This window comes from Ambystoma mexicanum, chromosome 3q (genome assembly GCF_040938575.1).
Source record: "Ambystoma mexicanum isolate Mex_15411 chromosome 3q, UKY_AmexF1_1, whole genome shotgun sequence".
Taxonomy (NCBI): Eukaryota; Metazoa; Chordata; class Amphibia; order Caudata; family Ambystomatidae; genus Ambystoma; species Ambystoma mexicanum.
In genome coordinates this window covers 780,129,018-780,154,528 of record NC_090926.1, presented here as the reverse complement: position 1 = coordinate 780,154,528, position 25,511 = coordinate 780,129,018, and the positions used below count along the sequence as shown (strand labels likewise).

General features: G+C 44.7%; 1 protein-coding gene across 3 annotated transcripts in view; it reads right to left on the bottom strand.

Annotated features, from left to right (window-relative positions):
- The window catches only part of SUMO2 (small ubiquitin like modifier 2), a 41,237-nt gene extending 18,428 nt beyond the window's left edge, over window positions 1–22,809 (bottom strand). Inside the window, exons 1-2 of one of the 3 annotated variants that reach the window (XM_069654823.1) lie at window positions 22,636–22,809; window positions 20,966–21,085 (exon numbers count right to left, since the gene is read on the bottom strand). In XM_069654823.1, the coding sequence (XP_069510924.1) occupies window positions 20,966–21,085; window positions 22,636–22,656 (141 nt within the window). In that variant the 5' untranslated portion in view covers window positions 22,657–22,809. Of the gene's footprint in view, window positions 1–20,965; window positions 21,098–22,293; window positions 22,335–22,635 lie in introns of those variants that run through there. The other 2 variants (XM_069654824.1, XM_069654822.1) reach the window with 2 other exon arrangements.
- Between the last annotated feature and the right edge of the window lie 2,702 nt (window positions 22,810–25,511).

The following is a 25,511-nucleotide window of genomic DNA, read 5'->3' as shown; positions in this document are numbered from 1 at the left end:
AAACTCATTGTCCGAGTCAGATCGTGCCCTCGCCTGGAGTCACGAACCCTTAAGAGTCTGCTGGTAAGGCTAGCTTGAGGGGTCATGCAAGAGGGAGGGAAAGCAAGAAAGGACTGCAGGAACAGGTCGGGTGCTAAGCAGGGATAAATGTTTTCATTATTAACCAGAAGCAATTATTACAGCAAAGTCTGCGTATTTACATACCAAAATTGATAGAGGAAAAAAACAGTCTCAGTTCTATTTGTGTCAATCCAGCTGTGCTCTTCTCTCTGCCAAATCTTGTTTAGAGCAAGCCAATGCATTTAGTATTTACTTCAGGAAAAAATTAAATGCATTTAGGAAAATATTAGCTCAAACCCTCAGTATACTTTAAATACTGTCACTACACTAACCGATTCCCCTTTTAGGTGCAATTAGGGAATTCCCAGCAAGGCGATCCCTTCATCTTTAAATCATTATCAGAGGCCCTTATCAAATCCTTATTAGGACTTCAACCCACTAATGACCTACTTTTCTATATGCCTGCATGCACCCAAGACATACGGCATTGGAGATTTACGTCAAAATAGGTTACCCTTCCGAGGAATGGAGTCCTCCCGTTTGGGACAACCTAAGCTGAAGGATGTGCTGTACTCGATGCTCCTTGACCTCTTGGCCACCTCCGATACCACTGACCACACCATTCTAGACAGGCTACACTCTCTAGGAATCAAAGACCTTGCCCTCGCCTGGATCTCCATCTCTAATCGTTCAATAATGCTCCTTCTCTGCATCCTGCTCAGTACCGAATGGGTTCCCACAGGGAGCATCCCCATATCCCTGCTTCAATGTCTATCTGATCTCACTGACTGCACTCATTAGCTCCCACAACTATGCAGACTATACATAGCCTCAAAATTCCAATATCACCAGGCTCCACTCACCCAGATCTGTCATGCCTCCGATATGGACCACTGGATGACAATCAACCACCTCCTCCTTGACCCTGGGAAAACAGAAATCCTAGCCTGTGGGAAACCACGCTCCTTCCCCACCTATCCCCTGGCCTCCCTCTATAGCCGCTTCGCCACCGGGCAACCCCCACCATGGTTAAAAAGCTTGGATGTGCGCTGGACAGTGATTTATGCCTCTCCCAACACCAACTCTGTATCTTCCACCTACCCATCCTTCGGCATAGCTTCCCATACCCACATATCCTCACCGATTCTCTGTCATCTCTATCACCCTCTCCCGCTTAGACTATGCAAACTGCCTTTATCTAGGCGCACCGACGTTCCAGCTAAAACTGCAAAGAATTCAAAATGCTGCAGCCTGCCTGCTCATTGGCCTCACTCCCAGAGAACACAACAGCCCTACACGAAGTCCTTCATTGGCTCCGAATTAGTCGAACTACCTTTAAAGCCATGTGCATCACTCACCGTGCATCGACAACACAGGCCCAGAATTCCTCCAAGACAAACTCACACAATACTCCCCACCCAAACGTGCATAGCCATGGCTGCATTCTATAGTGCATGGAAGGGTGGATGTGGCATGTGTTCAGACGTGGTGCGCGTAATCTTCGACGTCCCTTTCCTGGTCCAACGCGATTGGATGGTCTCGCCAGCTGAGGACTCCCTAGATTCATTCGTGGAGTGAAGTACAATCATCTAGGGTTGGTGGGAGGGAGAGTTCATCATGGTCTGCTGCTGCAAACTTTGCTGGCACCTACAGTAGGGGGTAGGTGCTCTCGGGTTTGGGCCTGTGCTTCTGTGCACGGGTCAATTGCAGCATAGTGCGAGAAGATTTCAAGAAGAGGCAGTAAAGAGGCAGGTTTTGAGGGCTTTTCTGAATTCCTGCTGATTGTCAATGGTGCGGATGTGGAGGGGCAGAGAGTTCCAGTTGGTTGGAGCTTGGACGGAGAAGTAGGATCTGCCCAGTCTGGTACAGTTGTAATGGGGGGACAACTAGGATGGGTGATGTGCTGGATCTGGGACCATCCAATAGTGTTGGACCAGGAAAAAGACATCGAAGATTAACTCAAGAGTTTAAGGTATGCATAGCGCACACCACATCTGAACACATGCCACATCCACCCATCCATGCACTATAGAATGCAGCTATAGAATGCAGCCATGGCTATGCGCATTTGGTCTAGCAGTTTGCATAGCCGTCCACACTGAAACACCCCCCCCCCCCCCGACATGCCTAAACACCTCTGCCATTAGTATAAAGCGACAACCTACAAAAAAAATGTTCTAGCTGGGCACACATCGAGTCTCCTGCACTAGCACTATCCAAAACCACCAACAGCACCCACCTGCCTGACCTCTGGGCTGCTTACTGGAGCCTAGTCAGCCCTCCCAAGCTCCTAACCTGGTAGAATACACACGTGCATCTTAACTCTTAGAATCTCTCATACATGAACTTCAGTCACCGAGGACGTTCAAACCACAAAGCGCATTGAGGCCATACAATGGGGAATTGGCGCTATATAAATGACGAACAGAATACAACAGGTCTCTTGGCCAGGGCCTGGTACCCAGAGACGTGAAGAAGCAGATTGTTACATCCATGTTAAACGTAACCCAGATCAAGAAAACCATCAAAATTATCACTCAGTGGCTGGCTTGCCATGGTCAGGAAAAATTCTTGACACGGTAGTCCCATTGCAACTACAGGCCCATGTGGTGAAGGAGTCATTATTGGAACATCTTCAATCCAGCTTTCGGATGAATTTCAGAATCGAAACTGCTTTGTTGGCTGCCTGGGGTGAGCTGCTAAGGGTCGTGGACGAAGGAGATCTGCCCTTGCTGCTAATACGGAACTTGTCCACAGCCTTTGACACAGTGGATCCTCAGATCTTGCTCAACTGGCTGAGACACCAGAAATGTGTCCAATCAGGCACTCAACTAGTTCAAGTCTTTCCTCTCAGTCAGCAACAAGTGAGGTCTGGAGGGTTCATCTCTGATGCATTGGCTCAGGGATGTGGAGTCCCTTAGGGTTCGTCTTTCACCCATGTTATTATCTACCTACGGCTGTTAAAGGACATCCCAAGGAGTCCTGAGGTAAATTTCCACTCGTATGCCGATGACACCCAGCTGTTCCTTAAAATAGACAACAGGGAGGAAACCTTCCTGATGGTCTGTGTTTAGTTGCAGTCAGTATCTGGATGTCGGTAAACTGGCTTCAACTCAACCCAAGTAAGAGAGGTAGCACTGGTAGGGCCCCAAACACTTGCTTGGGGGATGGGAGGGAGGGGAGTTGGGGGGGGGGGGGGGAGGCATCCTCATGTGCCATGCTTTTTGGGGGCTGAATTTAACTTCAGCCAAGATCAGAAATCTTGGTTGCATATGGCAGGATAATCTAGGCAGTGACGGCCAGGTGGTGCGGAAGGTTTTTATTCTCTAGTTTTCGCCAGTCTCTCCATTGGCCATTTGTGGGGTACAGAATTTTTTTTACGCTCTTTTGTCCGAGGGACATTCCCACCATATCTGGTGGATGAAATTATTAGATACAACCTACAAGGACTGTCTGCTCTGGGGACCAACTACTTCTGACAAGCCCTGCTCTGGGGACCAACTACTTCTGACAAGCCCTCCCTCCTCCTGAGTTTCATGAGGAGATAAAAGATTCTCGGTACAATGCCCTAGATTGTGGAACAGCCTAAAGTTTTGGAATCAGTTTCACAATTCCCTTAAAAACATTTTTAAATAGGAAGTAACGGAACCCAGGAATTTTTTATATATGATCAAGGTCTGGAATAGTTAACCACCCGTACTTGATTTTCATTGTGTAAAATCATCTGCGTCTATACGCGGTTAAGTCCATCGTGTTTTGTGCGCTATACATTCCTAAATATTGTATGCTTGTCTGCTTTGTGTCTCTTCTAGAACAGTCAATATAGAAGAGTATAATGTGTGGAGTTATTATAAGCAATGGAAGTCAAAGGCAGTTTTGGGGTATTAAAAGATGGAGCTTGTGTAATTGTTGGCTAAGTTAAGGACATGAGAGCATGCTCAGGCAATCCTAGTAGATATGTAGGCTTAGAATAACTCATGTGTCCAGTAATGTATCAAATGAAGCAGTTTATGTCTGGCCCCAGATTGACTAGGTTTTTGTACAGTGTAGTGCTTACAGCCAAGTAAGGCCACATCACAGAGAATGTAATTCAGCAATGTAAGCACCAGTGAGCCCAAAGAGCACCCCTGAGGGGCCCCTCAAACCCAAATGGTCTGTTCTGTAGTAGGAATAAGAGGGTGACCCTGAAGATCATTCCCATGCTGATGCAGACATAGCAGTCAATGTGCTATGCCAGCAAACCTTATAAGTATTTCTAAGTTGCTGGGCTCCTCTGATTAATTTGCCTATTAAACCTCCCATTTTGCAACATCATTCCCTGAGCTGCAGTTGCCTGGTTAGGTTAACGGGGGCAATAGAAAGCCCCAGGACAGTCTACATGCCCAGAATGGACTTGAACACAAAAGAATACTGCGCTCACAGGTTAATAGGGGTAGACTAGGATCAGACCGGTTTTGTAGCAGATCGAAGGACTCTCGATAATACCCAGAGGGTTTTAAACCTAATAGATAAATGCTAAGGAAAGACCCGAGCTGCGAGTCATTACAATAAATGCCTATACGGCTTTCGACAGGGTGGACTGGTATTGTATACAGGGTACCATCAAGCCTTCAGATGTGGTCTTAACTTTAGTAGACTAGTGCCTTCTAATTCTTTTTTTTATTTATTAACTGCATTTGGTTCAGCATGGTCACCTTCTACACTACAAGGCTATACATATGAACGAATGCCATATGGGAAAGGGACCGTGAGTGTCGTACAGCCCTGATCCGGAGACGCCCACACACCCTACCTAATTAGAAATACAGAAATTTAGCACTGCATCTCAAGACAGCAATGCCAATTAACCAACCCACCAACAACCTCAGCCTCTGCATACACCTCTCAAATTCTAACCAAACAGCCACATACAACACAACAATCCGCACAAACGTCACTACACTGCAACAACAAAACAAAGCACGCAGTCCCGCACGTCTCCCGACAGTATAACACCCCAAGGCCAGCCAACGGAATTCCAGGCTGAGGCTGCCAACAGCACATCACTGCTCTCTTGCACTTCTCCAGCTCATCCCATCAACTCCCCCCACTCCTCCCTTTTTTTTCCAGAGCCGCCAGGGGACCACTTCGGTGGTGATAGTGCGCAGTATAAATATCCTTTAACATTGAAAACCAAATATTACATTACAAAATCATCAATTAAAAAACAGGTAACATTTCCACTAATAAAAAGAAAGATCAATCATCTTTTTTAATAGTTTTATTGTTTTGGTTGAAACAACCTTTCAAAAAACCCACATTAAATTAGTAAAACCCACTTAAAAACAAAACATTTGGGTTATATAGAACAGGCGTATATGTAGGTTCCATTATATATACACTTATTAAGTCATCAATTTATGCCACTCGAACCAATACTAAATTGAACGAATTACATTAGATATTAATTTCTTGTAAAAACCTTACAGTAGGTAAAACCAGAGAAACAATGAGAATAGCACAGGGGCCACAGAGGTTTGAATACTGGATCTGTGCTTAGAAACTGGACTTAAGTGCATTATAAAAACCAATTAAATTGCCAGAGAAAATAATGACCATGCTTCATCAACAGCACTCATATGTGACCATTTTGCACATGCTGGAATTAGATTTAACGTCTCCGTTTCTGTGCTGCAAAGCAGAATTTTTTGGCTTCTACACCCAGCTATGATCTCTTGTTTACCAGAGATTTAACCAAATCCTTAAAAACGCACACCGCTTTATGCAGCACGGAAATCTAGACTGGTATTTTGGTAGTAAATTTAGTGCTCTTACTTCCTGTTAATTGTTGTGAAACATTTGTATGTGACATTCGGAAATTGTATTGCACCAATCTGCTCTCCTTAGCATATTCGTTGCTTCATCAGGTCTTTGTAACAGTCTCAATCGACATGCCTGCTTCATTTAACCAAGTCAGGCCAATTTCCCATTTTAACGCCAGACTCGATTTGGATTGTTTCATCAGATGTTGCATGCTAGTTAGTATAACATTGGACTTGTGAGAAAGCTTTGAATTTTCCACCCAATTCTCACTTCCAAGGAAAGTAAACCTAAATCGCATCGTATCACTTGGATCCGCGTTCCTTGGGGAATTCCCATGACTTTTCCAAACATGGCTCTCAAGTCGTTACCAATCCCAATTTTTCAAAAACATCGCTTCCACACCATACGAAATGATTGGTACTACCTTTTGATTGTAAAAGTATTACTGGTTCACATGAGTACTTCTCATATCTTTTGTGGAGCAATAGTGATTGAGAGGCTACTGTTGCCATTTTAAAATTTACATTCCCTCGATATTGGACTTTGTCGCAAAGTTGTTCATAGTCACCCCTAAATATCTACACTCTGTACCAGACATAAAGGGAGACCATAAATTTGCATAGCGATAGTTTTGATGCACTTGCAACCACCTGGTGTCAGCTTCATGACGTATTTTTTTTAAACATTTATGCTAAGACCATTATCCGGCCAAAAAAGTTCTATTTGAGTCAATGGTCTATGCAGGCCCATCGGTGTCTGGTCCATAATCTGGACCAGATTGTGTCTATACAAGAGCAACTGAAATGGTTGCCCTCCCAGCCTTGGAGGAACAGCTCTCTTGCAACAAATCTGGAATGATGCCTGAAACAGCAGTTGAACAATGTCAATGCCAGGGTACAGCCCCGATTTGGACCTTTAGATGTGTTGATGGATCTTTTGACACTGGCGATTTAGCCTCACCTGTATTGATGTGTCAGTATAAACCTTATGCAACTTTTTCACTATTCCTATAAGGTGCACCGGGCACTCCCATTGTTCCAGTTCTGCCCATAGTTTTATCGATTCACAGAAATCGAAAGCCAGCTTGAAGTCAAAGGCTAAAAAGAATAGTTCTTTTGAGGAGAGGACTCTTATTAGAGCCATGGTGGCCAAATGTACTGCTGTCCCCAAGCCTGGAACAAAACCCGATTGAAAAGCATCTTGTGTTTTGGATTTGGTTGCCCAGCCCAAAGTTTTAGAAATAATTTTGCAGAAATGTTACCTGTAACATCCAAAAGTGCCATGAGCGTGTAGTTCATTGGATCAGAACGAATTCCTTTTAAAAGATGAGAACTATTTTTCCACAAATTGGGAATTTTTTCGTGCCTTACGAACTTGCCAAAATATACACGAATAGGACACGCGCCCATTCCTCCAGGTGCTTCTTCAGCATTCTATTGGACAAGCCATCAGGGCCTGTAGCTCTAGGTTGCTTGATTTCAAGATGTTTATTTCAATGTCTTCTCTATCAAAGAAGAAATTCCAGCATTCAGTTTTGACAGCTTTTTCTCTTTCATCAATGTCTTCTGTTGAGAATAAGTTGATAATCCTTTTTTCTTCAGCCACTGCATTTGCTTGAAAGGTATCTTGGTGCCCAAAGGTATTCTCTGTAATAGGGACCACATTTTGTGTTTCTTATAAGAGTCTACAGTTAATTCTTTGTTCAGTCTTCTAATTTCTCTGCTGGCTTTCTCTTCTTGGCTTGAATGTACCCATCAAAGACGTGGGTGTCGCACCATGCTGGATGGGTTCTGTCATTTTGTATCGCAAATTGGTTTAAAATCAGCAGATAATTTTGAATGTGTGGACTTCCTACTTTTAATGCGCTGCTCAAATCAAGCACAGTGTGTGGACCCTTTAAGCGATTTTGTCCTGATAACAGCACTACATTTTCTCCATAAATCTGATTGGTTAGCAAATTGGCAAATTCCAAGAGGTTGGCTCCGACAATCCACCCACTGAGTAAGTAGACTCATTCAAAAGCTCATCAGCCTATGAGGTGGTTAAGAGATCAGACGGTTGCTGTCCCGCTTTCACTCTGGTCCAATGATTATCAACCTTTTTATTTCCTTCTACCTAGGTTTTTCATCAAGGATGTGTGGGATTCCTGCGTTAATGAGGCCACAATAGGTGACATTTTCTAGAGCCTGTTCTTTTAATAGTGCTCTCTACCTTCAAATGTTTGGGTTTTTTCCTTAAATTTTTGCTTGGACTTGAAAATTGCAAACATAGTTGCCCTTCCTTTTAGATGATTCTTCAATCATTTGCACAGTGTGAGGTGCCTGGGTTTGGTTGCCCTGCCATTCTGTCTATTCTTGAGACTTCCTGCTCTGCGTTTTCTGTAGATGTTTCTTCTTTCACAAACGAGTCCAATTTTATTGGCTGAACAGCAATTTATTTCTGTTGCATACTCTCATGATCTAATCTAGTATTTGATTTTTCTAAAGACATGTTTGACTGAGCAACATTATTTCTAATGCATACAAATTGGACAATACTTCTTCAGTGAGGTCAGACTGACTATTTTTTCATTGAGAAGATATGTACAACTTTATTAATGCTAACTGTGATGTGTTCATTGCAGTCCGTTAATTCAATTGCAGAAGGGTTCTCACAAGATATTCCGAATGAAAGCCGCCTCTAGATTGTATGTATAAAAGGAAACAAAAAAAGAGTTCGAGGGGGAATTGGTATATAGCATCAGGGAGACTGATAGGTTTCTGTTTACAGAAGCAGTTTTCTACTAAAACTTGTGGAAGTGTCACTCTTTTCAGATAATTGGATGAATGGTTCCCTTTCAGTTATGTTCTGAGAAGGCATATACCTTGGCTCTGTCTCTTCGACCGTTTCTTCATCATTGGCAGGATCTTATTTGTTAATCACATGCAAATGTAACATCACCCCGATGTTGGGGAGGTGTACTAATGCTTTTGTTTCTACGATTTGTTTACAAGAATCAGATTGCTGTTTTGCCCCCCCCACTCCCTTTAGGCCAATCTCAATTACCTCTGACAAGATCTGAGATAGTTCAGAGTTTACATAAGTGTCAATCGGGTCAGTCACTTCTTTGCATGTGCAGTCGGAAATCAGTAGGTGGCTAAAGATTGCTGCCTGCCAAGATTTTCCGAATTTTTTTCTGTCTCTTCTAATCGAGTAGTCATCGACCAATGCAGTCTTAGATCTCAGTGAAAGATTGGGTTTATTACAAACCTTTAAAAACTGAGAAAGAAAATTACAGTCAAACATTAAGATAGTATATACATAGGACATAAATTAAAACACTACACAAAATAAGGATAGAGTGGAAAAGGCAGAGCCAAAAAATATTGCTCTTATAAACTCTAGACAATTGTTTCTAAATAAAAAAGGTCAGAGCAAGAGTCATTTCATTACTACCGTCAGAAAAACATCTCTGCCACCATTCCTCAGCACTCCGAGTTCTATGTATTTCTATGATTTGGCCAGGTGTTTTGTCGTTTCTGCATTCAAGGCTTTGCATAAAAGCATTGGGTGTTACAGCGTTTTCATCTTGACTATTAACACAGCCTACATTTCATGTCCAAAGTTTTATCTTTGAACAACCGGTTTTGGACTTCCGTGGTCTTAAGTTGGTTCAACCGACATTTCATCAAAAGAGATTGTATTTGTCTGGAAATCTGTCTGTGTACTTTGGAATTACATTCAAGGCTATTGCTTCAGGTTTATTAGTTGTATTGTGCTCCAGATCCAAGGGTATTCAGGCGAAAGGCAGAAGGATACTCACAGCTTGGTTACAAACATGTAAAATACATTTAGGTACAGGTGCCAATTGGTTACATGCAGGCACGTTGAAATTAAGATGTATACAGGCAGGCGCATTGAAAGCAGGAGGCGTGTGCATGCATAGTTTCACAAGGTAGGTTGGACCATGCATTGTGGGGAGAGGTGCCAAGCATATTCGGCAAGATGTCTGGTGGGTGACTGTGTGCAGAAGAGTCAGATGGCTTCGCGATAGTTAGGTCTTCAGAGGGACAGGCCTTGATGTCAGCATCTTTGAGCCAACTGGTAATGCTCTGGCGGAACTTTTGATAGGTTTGATCAATTCTTAGAGGAGATGGTAGCGAGTTCCAGAGGAGGCTTGCCTTGACCCGGAAGCTGCTGCCTCTGATTTTGGCAAGTTTGTATCTGGAGAACCAGAGGTAGTTGGTATTGGCAAGTCTAGTGATTCTTGTCACAGGCTTCCGATTGAGTGTCAGATGGGTAGCGGGGTGCTGCATTATTCAAGCATTTGTGGGTGAGGGAGGCAACTTTTAGTTTTATTTTATCGTGTGTGGAGAGCCAGTTGTCTCTTCTAGTATTAGAGATATGTTCTCTTGTGGATTCCTAGGGCTGCTCTCAGCACGTTATTTTGTAGGAGTTGGATTTTTTTGATGGTTTGTTTGTTGGCTCCTATGTATTGAGCGTTGTAGTAGTCAAGCCTGGATAAGATGAGAGCTCTGGCAAGGGTAATGCAACTGTCGTGTGACAGGAAGGCTTTGCCTGCTCTAATCAACTTGCATGTATATACCGTGGACAAGGCCAAGGCACTGACCTGCTTGTTGAAGGAGAGCGTGGAATCCAAATAGAAACCAAAGTTTTAACCTCCTTGGCGACAGTAATAGTGTTATTGTCTATGTTGAAGGCCGAGTATTCGGGGCAGAGTTTTTTGAGCGTCGAGGGAGTGCCCAGGATGATCTCCGTTTTGTCATCATTTAGACATAGCCCGTGGGTGGCAACCCATGCCTGGATGATGATATATCCTGTTCAAGGCCAAATCCTTGTCGTAATCACTGGTAAGCGGTAGGAGAATCTGTGTGTCATCTGCATAGTTAGTGTAGGTGACACCCAGAAGGTCCAGATCGAAAAGGGGGGTGTTAAAGATATTGCAGAGGGTGGGTGAGACACAAGATCCCTGGAGCACTGCACATGTGATGGGGATGGGGTTGACTGCTGCTATAGGTGAGAAAACTCTCAGTCCTGTTATTTAAGAACGATTGTAGCCACGCTATGGCTTCTGTGGAGAAGTGATGGTACATCTTTCATAATATTGTGGTTACGCCTTGGGTCAGATGTGTCAATCCAATCCTGTCTCCACAAGTCTTTCTTCACCGCGCCAGGATTGATCTCCAGACTGTTTGTTCCAATGTGATCTAAAATTGCCTCACATCGAGTAACCCACAAATTAAGAATGTTCTTTCTGTGCCAATGTTGAGTTACGCAAAATTTGAAATGGAGGTAATCCTTCCTTCGTTATCATTTTGCGGTATAACGTCAACATGTTCCAAGCAACTAGCATTTATGGATAATCCCAATTCATAGCGAATGCACGCAGTGGGAGTTCCTTTCACTAACCACAAAACTTTGGACCAAAAAAGGTTTTCCAGTGTGGCCCACAGTGTTAGGGCCAATGTTCCCTCTAAGCTGTGCGCATGTGCGCTTGCCCAGCTTTCTTCTGAGTGCCGCTCAGAAGAATTTTAGCAGCGCACAGACAATTCCCATCTTCTCAAGAATTAATAAAGCACAAGCCAGAGCAGTTAACTGGCATTTTCTTTCTCTCCTATTAAATGTAGATTACACAAACTAGTCTTGATATTCTGGTAGACTATTTCCAGTACACTACTATGAATGCATGACCTTAAAAAACGTAGAAATCCTGAAACAGAACACAGCCCCAAGAGGTTAAAACCAATATGAAAAAGTGGCTCCACGAACAGAAGGTATAGCTCAGATATGCCCACATATCAAATAGCATTCCATCCCCAACCCCCATGACTCCAATATTTGACTCTACCACACTTGTACCTTATGGCTCCAACTTCTGCCTCAGTCCACATTTAGATATTACATGACAACCTTGACTGCTTAAGTTGGCTCTGAGAAAAGTTACCAGAGTTGTACCTACATCCACTTGTTTTAGGTTTGTTGTAATATGAACAACATACAGGCAACAGAATTTGTGCTACTCATGGTGCCTTAGCAAAAGCGTCATCCACACTATATAACCCAACTGTGAGCTCAAACATCCGATATGGACTGTCTGTAAGCAGGCTACTTGGATGTGTAACCTCTCCCCATGCATCCTTTTCTTTAAACATATGCCACAGAGAAACTTTGAAACGCTACCATTGCAAGTTAATGGGTTATTAAAATCATATATGAATTTGCCCGCTAAGGATTTTGGGTAAGCAAATGTCAAACTCAGTGTCATCTACTTTAGCATTGCTAACATTACCCTGCAAGTGCATAGCAACATTGCAATATCATTTACTTGGCCAGCAAGGGACAAGGGATATGGACTATGCCTGGCATTACTCGTACATTGTATTAGGGCAACGAATATTCAGACAGCTAGACTACCTTTCACACAATCTGCATCCTTTCCAAGTTTTCAGAATTCCCTTGGGCATGGGCCTTAAAAAATTATATGAAAGCTCGGTTATAAAAGAGAAAGGGTTTCACTGAGCACTTGTATAATTCTACCCAATAATATTATGGTGGGGTATGTTGCATATAATCTTGTATGCGCTGCAAAATAATTGTGAACATGCAGATTCATGTAATTTTCTTAAACTGCCCATACAAGCACAGTGAAGCTTTAAACTTGTTTTGCTTGCAAAGTATTGTGGGTATACAAATATCCCAGTGTTTTACTACTAAAATCCCTCACCTTTTACAGAGCCCTGACACTAATATTGGAGGCTAGCTTTCAAAAACCAAGTCAGATGTTTTAGTATAACAGCACAGTGAAGAAAATGTGCTGTCTGTTTGCTAAAGGGTAGGAATCTCTAGGAGTAGTCTAGGAAACAGCACCTTCTGTTTCTCTGTATGCTTATTAGCTGAGGGCTTTGCCATATAATCATGCGGTCTGTGTTTAGTGCCCTTTGCACACCCATACATCTTGTTTAACTGCCGGCCGCACTTCAATTATTTGTCTTTATTTATCTTACGTTTATCCTATGTACTGCATTATCCCCTCCCCTTTCCCGCCGCACGTTTCCCATTCCCTCCTCCCCTGCACTTGCGCGATCTCAATGTCACCTGGCCTAGTAGGATCGTTGTCTTTGTCTTTCCTCCGTTTGCCCTCCCATGCCTCATTGCGCCTTGAAACACGTGTAGGTGCTTTATAAATGCCATCTCATATCAGAAAAGCGAATTGCAGCAGAGGGGTCCCTAGTTAGGAAGATGTAACAAACGGCTGTACCTCTGAGAATGCTGCTATTAACAGAAAAAGAAAATGCATCCGTTTCCCTTCCACAGGCTCCATAAGAAACCTCAGTAAGGCTCTTGTTGAATTTTGTCTACGCTGTGGTGAGAAAGGACGGGAAAAACTATAGACTATTATGTGCTCTGCCATTTCACTTTCTATGTTGGGGTTGAAAGTACGGCTCTGATCTTTTACTCCCTAAATGGAGTCAAATTATTTTTCAGGGATTAAAAAAGTAATTTGCTTTGCCAATATGGATACTTTATGCCTATTAAAAGATGTTCTTTCTCCTTAAAATTCCTCCTGAAATCAGATAGTATTAGTAGAGTTCCTTCCTATGCCACTGCTCTGCTGGCTACTGTTTCGAAAATATCAATGGAGCTTTGTGGGTAGAAGCAGGGGGTAGGCTCTTTATATATATATATATATATATATATATATATATATATATATATATATATATATATATATATATATATTACTGTTTTTGGCACATGTTTCAGTTTTTAGGGAATACAAATGGGTGATGGTATGCCTCTTAGCTGCAAGACTGGTTTTGAGGAAGTGTTGTCACAGCTCTGTTCACAGGACAATGTAATGTGGATGGTAAGCAGAGGCACAAGAATTCTCATATTCTGTGGTGCAGTTATTCTAATTTCATTTTCATCCTTATATAAATTATTTTCTCCTGGCCTTTACATTTCTTCATTTTAGTGGAGGTTCCTTTAAGTTGCCATTACTCCATCTGCAAATATTGTATCCGGTCTCCATCTTTTGCCAGCCACATCAGTTACGAGTGATTTGTTTTTTTGTTGTTTTTTTTTTACAGTGGAATAGAATGCCTTCTGCATTGTCTCAGGAGGAGTACTTTTGCTAGCAATTGTGGCCGATCCGGAAGGAGAAACTCTTAGAAACGCTTTGGGAATGATAGCTCACCAATTATGCATGTTCAGAAAGTGGCTTACCCCGTTAGTTGTGCACATGGAAAATAATGTGCGCACAAAGGCAAGCCATTTCCGCACATGGAGAGCAATTAGATGGAACATTGGTTAGGGCAGCCCAATAGTAAGCTCAAAGGACACTTCCACTTTAGTAGTTTCGTCCATAATTTTTCGTGGTTCACGCTGTCAAACATGTGTGATAAGTCAATAAATGCGAAGTAGATCTTGTTACTTCTTATTGCTTCCATTTTCATTATATTTATAATGAATAGGTTTAGGGCACAGCCTGCCCCTTTGACAAAGCCGGATTGTCTTAAGTCTAGACGACCACTCATTCTTATCCAAGAGGACAGTAGTAGTTGTAGCTGGGTGGCGTAGATCTTACCCAACACATCCAGCAACGCAATTGGGCGATAGTCTGAGGGATTCACTCTTGTCTTTTTTGACTATGGGCACCACTATTGCCTTCTTCCAACGTCCAAGTTGCAGGACTGGTTTTTTCACAATGCATTTTTGTTAACAGAAGAGTACAAAGCGGTGCCCAAGTCTCCGGATTCTGCTTGAGGATGTGATTAGTAAGCCCATCTGGTCGGGGGCCCTTGAACTAATATTTTTGATGTTCAATAAGATACCCTCTGTCAAATTGAAGCTTCTGTTGATCTATTGTTTGCCACATTAGTTCTTCCACCTCTCCCTGCTCATAGGTGACCAAAGTGCATTACCCATTGTTATTCTGTAACCATATTGTTTTGTAGTGATTTTTGGCTACCGCCTTCATCATTTATGATTTTCCAAAATTCACGAGAATTTCTGTTTGCCAAACTTTATCATAATTGGTTCTGCAACTACTCCTTTATGCGCGAGCAACCAATTTTAATATGATTTGCTTTCTGTTGATCTGGATGTTTCCATCAATATATTTATTTGTTTTGTCAACTCTCTACAGAGTTCTTGTTTTCTTTTTTGATATCATGTCATAAGAAAGCTTTGGAAGAAAGGCTTGATTTCGAAGACCGTGTGAGCATTCCTTGAACCGATTCAGTAGCTGAGCATATTCAACACTGTTAGCAGCCATTATTTCACGATATTCCCCCAATTATAATATTGATATTGTTATCCTTCAGACGGAGTCTACCCCTGCTAGGGTCAACCTCAACAGGTCTCCACATTTGATTTTCTATTCTTTTTGGTCCATCAAATGTGATTTATTGCCAAATCGTGGTCACTTTCCATCATTTGTCGTTTAACAATTTGCCCCATTAGAGGGATTTGGAGTCATTTTGTTAGAGCGGGATTTGTTACGCATATATTGTCATTCCGATTTTTGTGAGCACACACTCGCATTCAAAATAGTCTGCTTGACTTTCTTTTGAATTTAATTTCTTTAACAGAGGCTTGTTGGATTTAAGTTGCAAATTCCCTGGTATATCAGACATCGCTGACTTTAGTGTATATAAATGTGCCATTGTGTTGTATATGTCAAGACAGCGTCACCAAACTATCGCATCAATTAATGCAGTTCTCACTTTTGGGATTTATTTAAAGTGCTTGCCGAGGGTAAGGTGCCACAGAAATCAATAGGCTCTGAAAAGATAGCTCTGGCTGCAGAGCTTCTCGTCTTTCCCAAATAAGTGCAAGCACTATAAGGCACTGCTCACTTACACGGCGGTGCTGCAATCTTCAGTGGCGTGCTTTGGTCCACGCTTCAAATTACTTTTTAGCTGACAATTGTATTGTCTGAGGTTTACCAATGACTTTTATAAGCCTGTTGGTCAGAGAGCAGATGATAACTCTTGCTAATTGAAGGGAACACTCCCTTTACTGTGGGAGTCAATTTCACTTCTCTGCTGCTCATTCACCGAAACCCCCTAGCGGCAGGGTCTTCAAGACTTCAGAGCTACTCTCTACTTTGCGCAGTCCGGGATCAATGTACTCACCAAACTCACTCTGTTCTGCTGAAATAATTTGCTGGCACGCTGCAAGGGCCATACTTCTCTACACCAACCAACTCCTGAGGAACTGGCACTGTGAAGCCCAGCGCAAATGTATGACAGATACAGCAGGGACACCACCAGAGAGTCCCTATGAGCATATTAGAGGAATGGCCCCAGCAACTGGCAGAATATGTGTCGGGCGTGTCAAGCTACACAGTAACCAGACGGATTCGGTTGCGCAAAAATAATTCAGCCACTTCCGATTTGCTCCGACAATGCTTCACTGGTCCATCTGTGCATTAGGACCTTTGGGTTATACTATAATACCATCATAAATTAATTCTCAATAAAATCCACTGCTAGTGTGCATTAAAAATAAAGTGACAGCTTTCCAGCCACCAACTGCCATATGTGAAAAGCTGCCGTGTCCATCACTAGGGACTCTGCACCAAAAATCATGGACCGGAATTGATCAGAATTATGGCCCACCCAAGCACCTGTATTTTCTAGTACAGGAAGAGAGTATAAGCGGACTGATCGAAGTGCAGGTAAGCAGAACTTTTTAAAAAGGTAATGCATTGCTTGATCAATAGATAAGCCGTGATGCGAGTAAATCTCGTACCTATGGAGTTTAGCCAGATGGTCCACCATTCTCCATTTTAAAAGGTTCAAGTCCAGCCACGATTCAGGCAGTGTATACACTAGATTTAAAAAATAAAACAAAATTTAAAACGCTTTTGCTCAGCCTTGCGTTCCTTCAACCACACACACTCGGTAAATCTACTAGTGTGTAACGGCCAGACTTAAGGCTCCCCTCATAGGTAGCTAAAATGCATTTTGCCCAGAATTTACAGGCTGAGAATTTCCAAAGGGAGAGGATAAACCTAGTTCGAGTCTTATGGCTTCAATGGGAATGGGAACGCTCCAAGAAGGCAGAGTTATGATCAGAGGATTTTTGCTTCCAACCTTGGAAGCCACAATACCACCTCCTCCAGGAAAACGTCAAAGGCTTGGCACAATTGAGGTGCTACATGCAATCATTTTTGCCTCGATCGAACGACTAGTTCTTTCTAAAGTGCGTTCTAATTACCAATCCCACTCGACCTCGAGCGGGGTTGCGTTGCTATTTCGCAGGGGAATAGGCTGGGTTGCCCCGTCAGAGGCCAACTATTTCCCATCCAGATGTCCTGCCCTGTTATGTCCGGCCCTTAAGAACAGAGCATCCAATCGGCACTGCTGAAGCGAAAATGTCTAACGGTCGATTGCCCATAGGTCAGCAAGGCCAGCATGCCAAGGGGAGGAGTAGGAATATACTCAATGAAGACTGGAGGCACATGACATTGGTTCCTTATCTCAGCTAATAAAAGCTCTCGGGCTGTCACAAAGCACTAAAGGTGAACAGGGGTGAGGAGCATGCCTGGCTAACCTTTGGGTTTAGCCCAGGGACTGGGTTTTTATGCTCTTCTGCGGGTCTCCGAGGAAGAGCATGGAGTCTCTGGGTGTTTGGCTGTTCAGACACCACTTTACAAATGAGCTGTAAACGTTCTTCCTGCATAAGGGATATTGCTGCCCGAGCGCGAAAACCATGCAAATATGCACGTTTCTGCAAACTGGTTGATGGCACTGAACATTGCACGCAGGTCCCTGAAAATCCAGGGGTCTCGTTGTCAATTTATATAAACACGACCGAATACGGAAAATTGTGTATAAAGTTACATTCCACTTTTAAGGGAAAGCAAGGCATTGTGAAGCAAGTAAAAAACAAAGTTTAACAGGTTTTCCCGTTTCTGTTGCAATTGTTAGCTTGGGGAAAACTACCCTTTTTAAAGCTCTTGTTTCTTTGTAGACGTGTTTTTTGAACTTGGGTGACGCAAATCTCCGGGTTTTTGCTCCTCTCAATGTAGGCAGGTATGGTGATGGGAGCAACATGAAAAAGATAACGAGAATATGTTCATAGCAAAAGGTTTTGTATTTTATGTTAATTACTGCTTATTTGAAACACCAGTCACCGATGTAATGGTGGTAACAGTGCAGAGACATACAAAGACAAGGCAGTACAAATGCCCGCCACTGGCCCCCAACGGCAGCTGCTGTATATGCCCTACAGTATAGCACCCAGTAGCACGGCACATGGCAGTACAGTTGCAGCATGTGCTTTAAAGCATAACACAAGCCTGTAAAAATCTCAGTCGCGCCTAACTGTGCAACTAATGTAGAAGTGATGCAACATTGCCATACCTCCGTCCCACGCTGAACAAGTTAAAGGTGAGAATGGAATGCAAACCTCCCTGAAAAATTAACAAAACTGCTTCCAAGTGCATAGATTTAAACATTTTTTGAAAAACTGGGCTTCTGTGTAAGTTAGGAGCTGAAAAGTTGAAATGCTGCCTGTAATAGTACCCTACCTAGCTAACTCCTTTTTTTCATCCATGCAGTTGTATTAATTTGTAAAGCTGCTGATGTTGCTTTTAATGGTCTGGTAGCTTAATTTTTTGTCCCTGCAATTGGAAATGCTTAAATCAGGAAAGAGACGTAATTGTGTGTCGCAGCCCAGTAATGCGAAGTTCGGCTAAGCACTACTGTGTTACTCTGCTTTTCTGAATTACCGCTGTAGTTATTTCAAAGCACTGCATCCTTCCTTGACCAAGGTGCATTGCAACAAGTCCCTGGGTCACCAGTGTATACTCTGCTGGGTAGAATACCACGAGCCATGGTGAAGAGGGAGGGAAAGCAGAGAACGAGTTTACAGGCATAGGGCGTTAGGGCAGAGCTAAATGCTTACATTAGAATGGATTTGTGTTCGTCCACTATATAAGGACGATAGTATAAATGTGTATTGGAATTTCCAAAGGGTGTTTAGTATACGGTCATGTGTTTATTTGTATAGCACCGACTGTCTTCGAGGCTGGCTACTCAAACCTTTGTTGCAGACTTGAGTTTACCAGGATCTTCTAAACTAAAAGCAGAAGACAAATAACCCACAACCATTTTGATCCCCGTTTAATGCATTTATAGCGTTTTTTGCCAAAGTGCAGTACATATAAACATTAGGGCACATTGATACAACATAGCCATCTTTTTCTCTACCTGTGGTGTCCCCCAGGGGTCTAACCTCCCCTCCCTGGCTGTTCAACTCCTTGCCGCTCTCTGCCCCAACTTTCAGTGCTATGCGGATGACACCCAGCTCATTTTCAGGCTACCCTCGGCCTCTTCCTCCGCTTCCCTCATCTCTGACTGACTGCTATCCAGGAGTGGTGCACCGCCAACTACCTCTGCCTTAATGCCAGTAAGACTGAGATTCTCCTCATTGGCACACCCGCTCCCTCCTTTCCTGTAGCTCTCTGGCCGACCTCTTGGCCCTCTTCATACTCCCACCTGCCAGGCTAAAATCATTGGGGTCATCTTAGACTCCACACTCCTTCTCTCCTCACATCTCTGATGTCTCTAAGTCACACTACCAGCTGCACCTCCTCAGAGGTATTCTTCCTTTCCTCTCCTCCCCCCAGAAGCTCACTATCTCCATAGGTCTGGTTCTCTCTAAGCTGGACTATTGGAACAGCCTCTTTCTAAATCTGCCTGGTTCTACTCTCCGCCCTCTGCAATTTATCCAGCACAGGACTGCGAGACTGGTCCTTGGCCTCAAGCCCAGGGATCGTATCTCTCCAGGACTGAAAACTCTGCACTGGCTCCAAGCGGCTGCGAGGATTAAGTTCAAAACTCCATGCATTGTCCACAAGGTCACCTGGAGCCTTCAACTCTCTTCCTAAAGATCTTCTCTCTCGAGCTCTTCACTCATCCGCCTCCAACTCCCTCAGGGTCAGTCGGTTCTCCAAGCAATGAGTTGGTGGTAGATCTCTTCCTCCGGCTGGTGCCTACCTCTGAACAGCCTCCCTTAAACTTGAGGATAACCATCTCCGGTTCCGGAAGCTCCTCAAAACCTCCCTTTGCTTCTGCCTTCTCTTCTGACCCCATGGTTGTAACTTGAACTGCACTGGCTACCTGGACATCCTCCGATCTCGGGCCCAGGTTCCGCCTCCACCAGCGTCACACCTGCACCACCCACCTGGCAACCCCCGCACTTGGGGTCTGTTTCTGTAACCCCACAGTCCCCCTACCAGCACTTGACCCCAGATGTCTGCACTTACCCATGCACTTGCCACATGCTGGCTGTTACTTTACTTATCTGCTCCCATGTACTACACTGTCCCTGCACTTGTGCGATCTGGATGACACCTGGCCTAGTAGGATTGTTGTCCGCCCTCCCTTGCCTCGTTGTGCCTTGAAACACTTGTGGGGAGGGCAAATACAAGCGAACCTACAATGGTTTTACAGAGATGATTGTCTACCTACAAGGGCAGAATGGCCATGGGCAATATATGGCTGTGTCCTTAGCAATTGACTGCTCAGCACAATGCTGGTGGGTTATAAATGTAAAGCTTTCCCATCCATACCCTTCTAATTTCTAGAACACTGATAAAATTAAAGGTATGGGTAACTAGGAATGTACCAAGTCGAGTCAAAAAATCAGATTTCTTGACAGATTATGCAGTGTGCGCTTCGTGAAAGCTATGCATTTGGTTTCCTTCTCATTGTGTGCCATCTCAGCGAAACGAAAACTAAGTTTTCAATATGGGGCAGTTGTGAAAATTACATGCAGCATGTATGTTCACTAGTCCATGGTCGCCACAACGGCACTTGATCGAGCAAGTTAAGCTGCGGCACTGCCGACGGAGCAAAGATTACACTTTCCGTCCCCCCTATTGGGTGGGTAGGGAAATGCATAATCTTGGCCCCGAGAATGCCCGACATGCACCAGAAAAAAAAAACATGTACGGAAGATCATGATCACTTACAGGGCATACAAAGATCATATTTCCCCAGCGCGAGTGACAAGCGAGCTTGGATGGCCTGCCTTGACCACTATAGAAAGCCCAACCAATACTCCCGACATTCATAATAGTCTTTACCTGTCGTTCACAGTAGGCTTTCATTAGTTTATTAAGCGGTGTGTGTCTTTTGATCTTAAACTGCACCACAGAGCCATCCTGTCCTGCCACTTTCAAATTGATGTGGTCGTTGTTTTCGGTCTTTAGGCCTTCCTGTGTAAAAAAAAGAAGGAAGGCACGAATCAACCGATTTGAAGATAAAACATTTAGTCACTAACGGACGCAAACCGAACGTGCCACTGGCAAATTCCAATCAGCAAGTGAATTAAACAGAAAACCTCAGATAATGGGACCTTTTGGCCACACTCCTCGTATTACACAGATTACGTACCCCCGCAAACTACGGAAGTGGGCGGGGCCTACGATTCATTAAGGGAATTTAGGCGTAAGACTCCCATAGCACATAAGGGTTAAACCAACTCCATGACAGTAAAAGCGTCAGTTCCAAGAGAGCCAGACCTCTGCAACAAGACTCGTCATAGCAAAGTCAAACACTGACCGGGAGCAAAGAACCCACCGAATGTATGGGGGAAAGTAATCATACTTTCACACAATCCAAATACCACTACTCTGTTGGAGCTGCATGTGTTCAACTACCGCTAGGTGAAAGATGGAACCACAGGAAGGTTGCAGTAACATCAACAGAACCCAGGATAGTAGTATCTTTCATACAAGCTTTACTATTACATTTATCAAAGAAGAGAAGCAATTTTAGTAGACCGCCCCACACCCCCTACACACAACGCAAGGCAACAAGTACTCGGTTTAACACTGTCCACTTCGTTATAACTACTGTTCAAAAAGCCCCACACCCGGTGAATTACACACTTAATCCTCTGCGATTTAAAACGGATGGCCACCAGAACAGAGGTATAGAATCACCAACTATACGGGCAGCCCTCTGTGGCCTCCCAGTGTCACCTGCGGCTCCCCATTACCCCGTTTCCCTCCCTTTTCTCCTCTTGTATCAGCGCGTTGAACTGTCAGCAGTATAAAGGCTAACAAAATACATCTTACCACCACTGCCGAATACCACCTCTCAAACGCTCGTGGGCTGATCCTAATATTTAGAACCCCCAAAGAACCAGTTTGCTTCCCCAACAACCAGAACCCACTAATGAACTATATCCATTACTACTCGGGGTGGTCACCCACTCAATACAACTAGTCATCCACCGACAGTAGAAATAATCGGTTACTCCTAACACTTGCCCTCAACATTTGACCCACTAAGGCATTGTAGTACAGCAATCAATAGTACAATACGGTCCTAGAACCGATGGCAAGTGTGTGCCTTAATTACTCAACCTGGATCCCACACGCCTCTCTCCCACCACACTCGGTCTTACCATGAGGAACGCCACCCCCATCCGTGAGTGCGTGTGAGGGCATTCTGAAGTCCACGTGTACACGGTGGCCCCTCCTACGACCAACCCCCACCAGCAAACAGGCCAGTCCACCCCTGCCTCCCGCACAAGCCCCCACCACCATGATGAGTCCGCGTGTACACAGATCCACCAACGATACCAAGACTTGGATAGCAACTACCGTGAGCCTTTACCACGGGCCAGTGCTGCTCTGGCACAGCTACAGGCCTCAGACCCCCTTCCCGCCCGGCTCAAGACGTAGCCCATTGCACCACCCGTCAGCTCCTACCCCCTTAAGCATCCCCCCTTACTCTACGCGCTCACCTTGGGCTTCTCGTCCGCCATGTCCCGGGAGTTGGGGTACTCGAAATGGTAATGGAATCGATGCAAAGGGGGGGGCCGACTAAGACGCACAAAGGAGGGTGAGCGGGAGCCGGGCGAGCCTGAAAGGGAGCGGGAGCGCGCACGGCCGCACGCGCTTATCAACAACCCCACTCGTCTATCTGCGTGCGCGCCCTGTGAACCAGATTCCCCTCTCCATTGGCTACAGGGAAGTTCGTGTGCGCGCACGGCGGGTTAGATGGAGGGTGGGGGCTTGTGGGGCGCGCGGGAGCGTGCCTGCGGAGGACATGTTAGGATGGCCCAACACTTGTATTTGGAGAGCGTATCTGAAAAGGCACACATGCTAACATTTGAAGTAACTTTAGATTGACGATTTGAGATGAGTAGAACATTTAGTTTTCCCATTGACTTCCATTTGGGTATTTAAGGAGGCAGGAATGATATAGTATAGCAAAAAGAGCACTATTTTTGCATTAAAAAGGCTTTCTTTGTTGTCCTTACAAAAAATGGAACAGAAGTGGGCGAACATGCAATTCACATCTGTCACCCCCATGGGTTGACGTTCATACGTGAAGGACATCTTTCCCTCTGGATGTCTGTTTCGTATCAGTACTGTGTCTCCTACAGCGATGACCTTGCCTTGTAGATTTCTTCGGCTGCTTTCTTTCTCATTCCTTGCCTACTGCTCCTCTCAGACGCGATCATTGTCAATAATACCAGGTACTCTTCCCTCCACCTTAGGTATCAGACCTCTCGGGCAACGTTTAAAAGGTGCCTCGGCCGTCGCTACCCCCGTGGATTGGTGCGGGGGTCACCCTATATGCCTTCAGGAATTCAAACAAGTTCTAGTGTAACTCCCCTCCTCCATTCAGTGAAATACGGAATATTTTGTTTGATGTACGCATGAACCTTTCTGCTTCCTCATTGGCTCTTGGCCAGAGAGGTGTCACTTTTCGATTGTCTGATGCCACGGTCCTCCATGTACTTGGCAAATGGCTGCCCCTGGAACGGCGGGCCATTGTCCGAGCAAAGTTCGTATGGAAAACCATGTGTGGCAAACATTTTCTCCAGAGCTAATATGGTATGGTCGCACGCCATAGACTCCACCAACTTGATCTCCGGGTACCTGGACCGGAAGGCAGCATTCGCCGCCAGGACCCTGAACAGAGCAGACGTGTCTGAGTGTTATTACGACAGGTGCGTGTGTGAAGTGAGGGGCGGCCTGGGACAATCACCAAAGTCAACATTGGCGACGAGGGAAGTGCTAAGTGGGGTGGGCGGAATCCTCAAGAGGACATTATTAACCCGGAATGAGGTGATCCAACACGCTCCGTAGCTCTGATTCCCACGCGGCAAGTTGGCCGCCATTTTGGCACATCTAACACGACGATTGCGGCCCGACAGTGTGCTCGTGCACTGATCGTGTTACGTCAGAACTCAATTTTTGGAACCTTCATGACTATCGGACCCAATGGCTATGATTACGACATTTAAAGTGAAGTTTTGGTATCACATTGTACCTTAATCCTGCAACTGTGAAGACCGCGGCAACAAGTGTTGATCCTGCCATTGTGAGGAACCCCAGCAGAAGGTGCTACCTAAGCATTGCACACTGAAGAGTCAAGTGAGTGGGAAGTGCGTCATCGCAAGAAGGGGACAGACTTGCGGCCTCACACACTAAACCGGGGTGCATGTGCGGTCTGACAGCATGAGAGAACAGGATGATGCTGCTGTTACTCCAGCACCAGTGCCACACAGACAACAAGGTACTTTGGCACCTATGCCAGAATTTGACCTTTCAGGGCCCTCTTCCAAGCTCGGCCGAAATGGTTGTTATGGGTAAAGAAGATGGAAATGTTCTTTAGAGCCACCAGTGAGACGGAGGATGACGCAAAGGTGCCAACTATGCTCTATTCGGCAGGATCGGAGGTGCACCGGATTTTTGAATCTTTGAACTCGTAGGCGACGACATATGCGGCTGTCAAGACGGCCCTACAAAATCATTTCCTACTTCTAGCAAACATGGATTATGACAGTTTTGTCATGTGTGCGGAGAAGCAGTTGGAGGATGAGTCATTGGACCAGTTCTGCGGGAGGTTAAGACAGTTGGGCAGCACCTACAGGTGGGAGAATGAGGAAGGCATGGTACGCAACCAACTTATTCAAGGGTGCAGCTCATGGAAGCTGAGAAGACAGATTCTCAGTGAGCCTGGCCTAACGCTAGCACAAATTCTGGACATGCGTGCATATGAGCTGGCGGAGAGCAGGAGAGCTCGGATGGACGCAGCTGTCCGTCCAGGGAAAAGTGAAGAAGCTTTTGCCATAGGTCGATCAGCCCCTACAAAGCCGCTGTGAGGTCAGAAAAGGCCTGAAGGTTCTCAAAATTCCATCAGCCCGCATTCATGCCACTACTATGGTGAGTGTCCAGCGAAGATAAGAGTATGTGGCAGATGTAGCGTGCCAGACATTACGCAAGAGTGTGCAGGGCAGCGACACGGAATTTTGAGAACCTTCAGGCCTTTTCTGACCTCACAGCGGCTTTGTAGGGGCTGATCGACCTATGGCAAAAGCTTCTTCACTTTTCCCTGGACGGACAGCTGCGTCCATCTGAGCTCTCCTGCTCTCCGCCAGCTCATATGCACGCATGTCCAGAATTTGGGCCACGTCCAGGGGCCCAGCAAGGGTTGGCAGTGGTAATCCAAGAAAATCAAAAAATGTTGCGGCAATAGAACAAGGTCTACAAGAACTGGACATCGCGGAAGAAGAGCAGGATGAAGAGGAAGTATTTTTCATATCCAATATAGCGTCGGGCACAAGGAAGCGGAGACAACCTACCTGCATGGTCAACATCGGGGTAA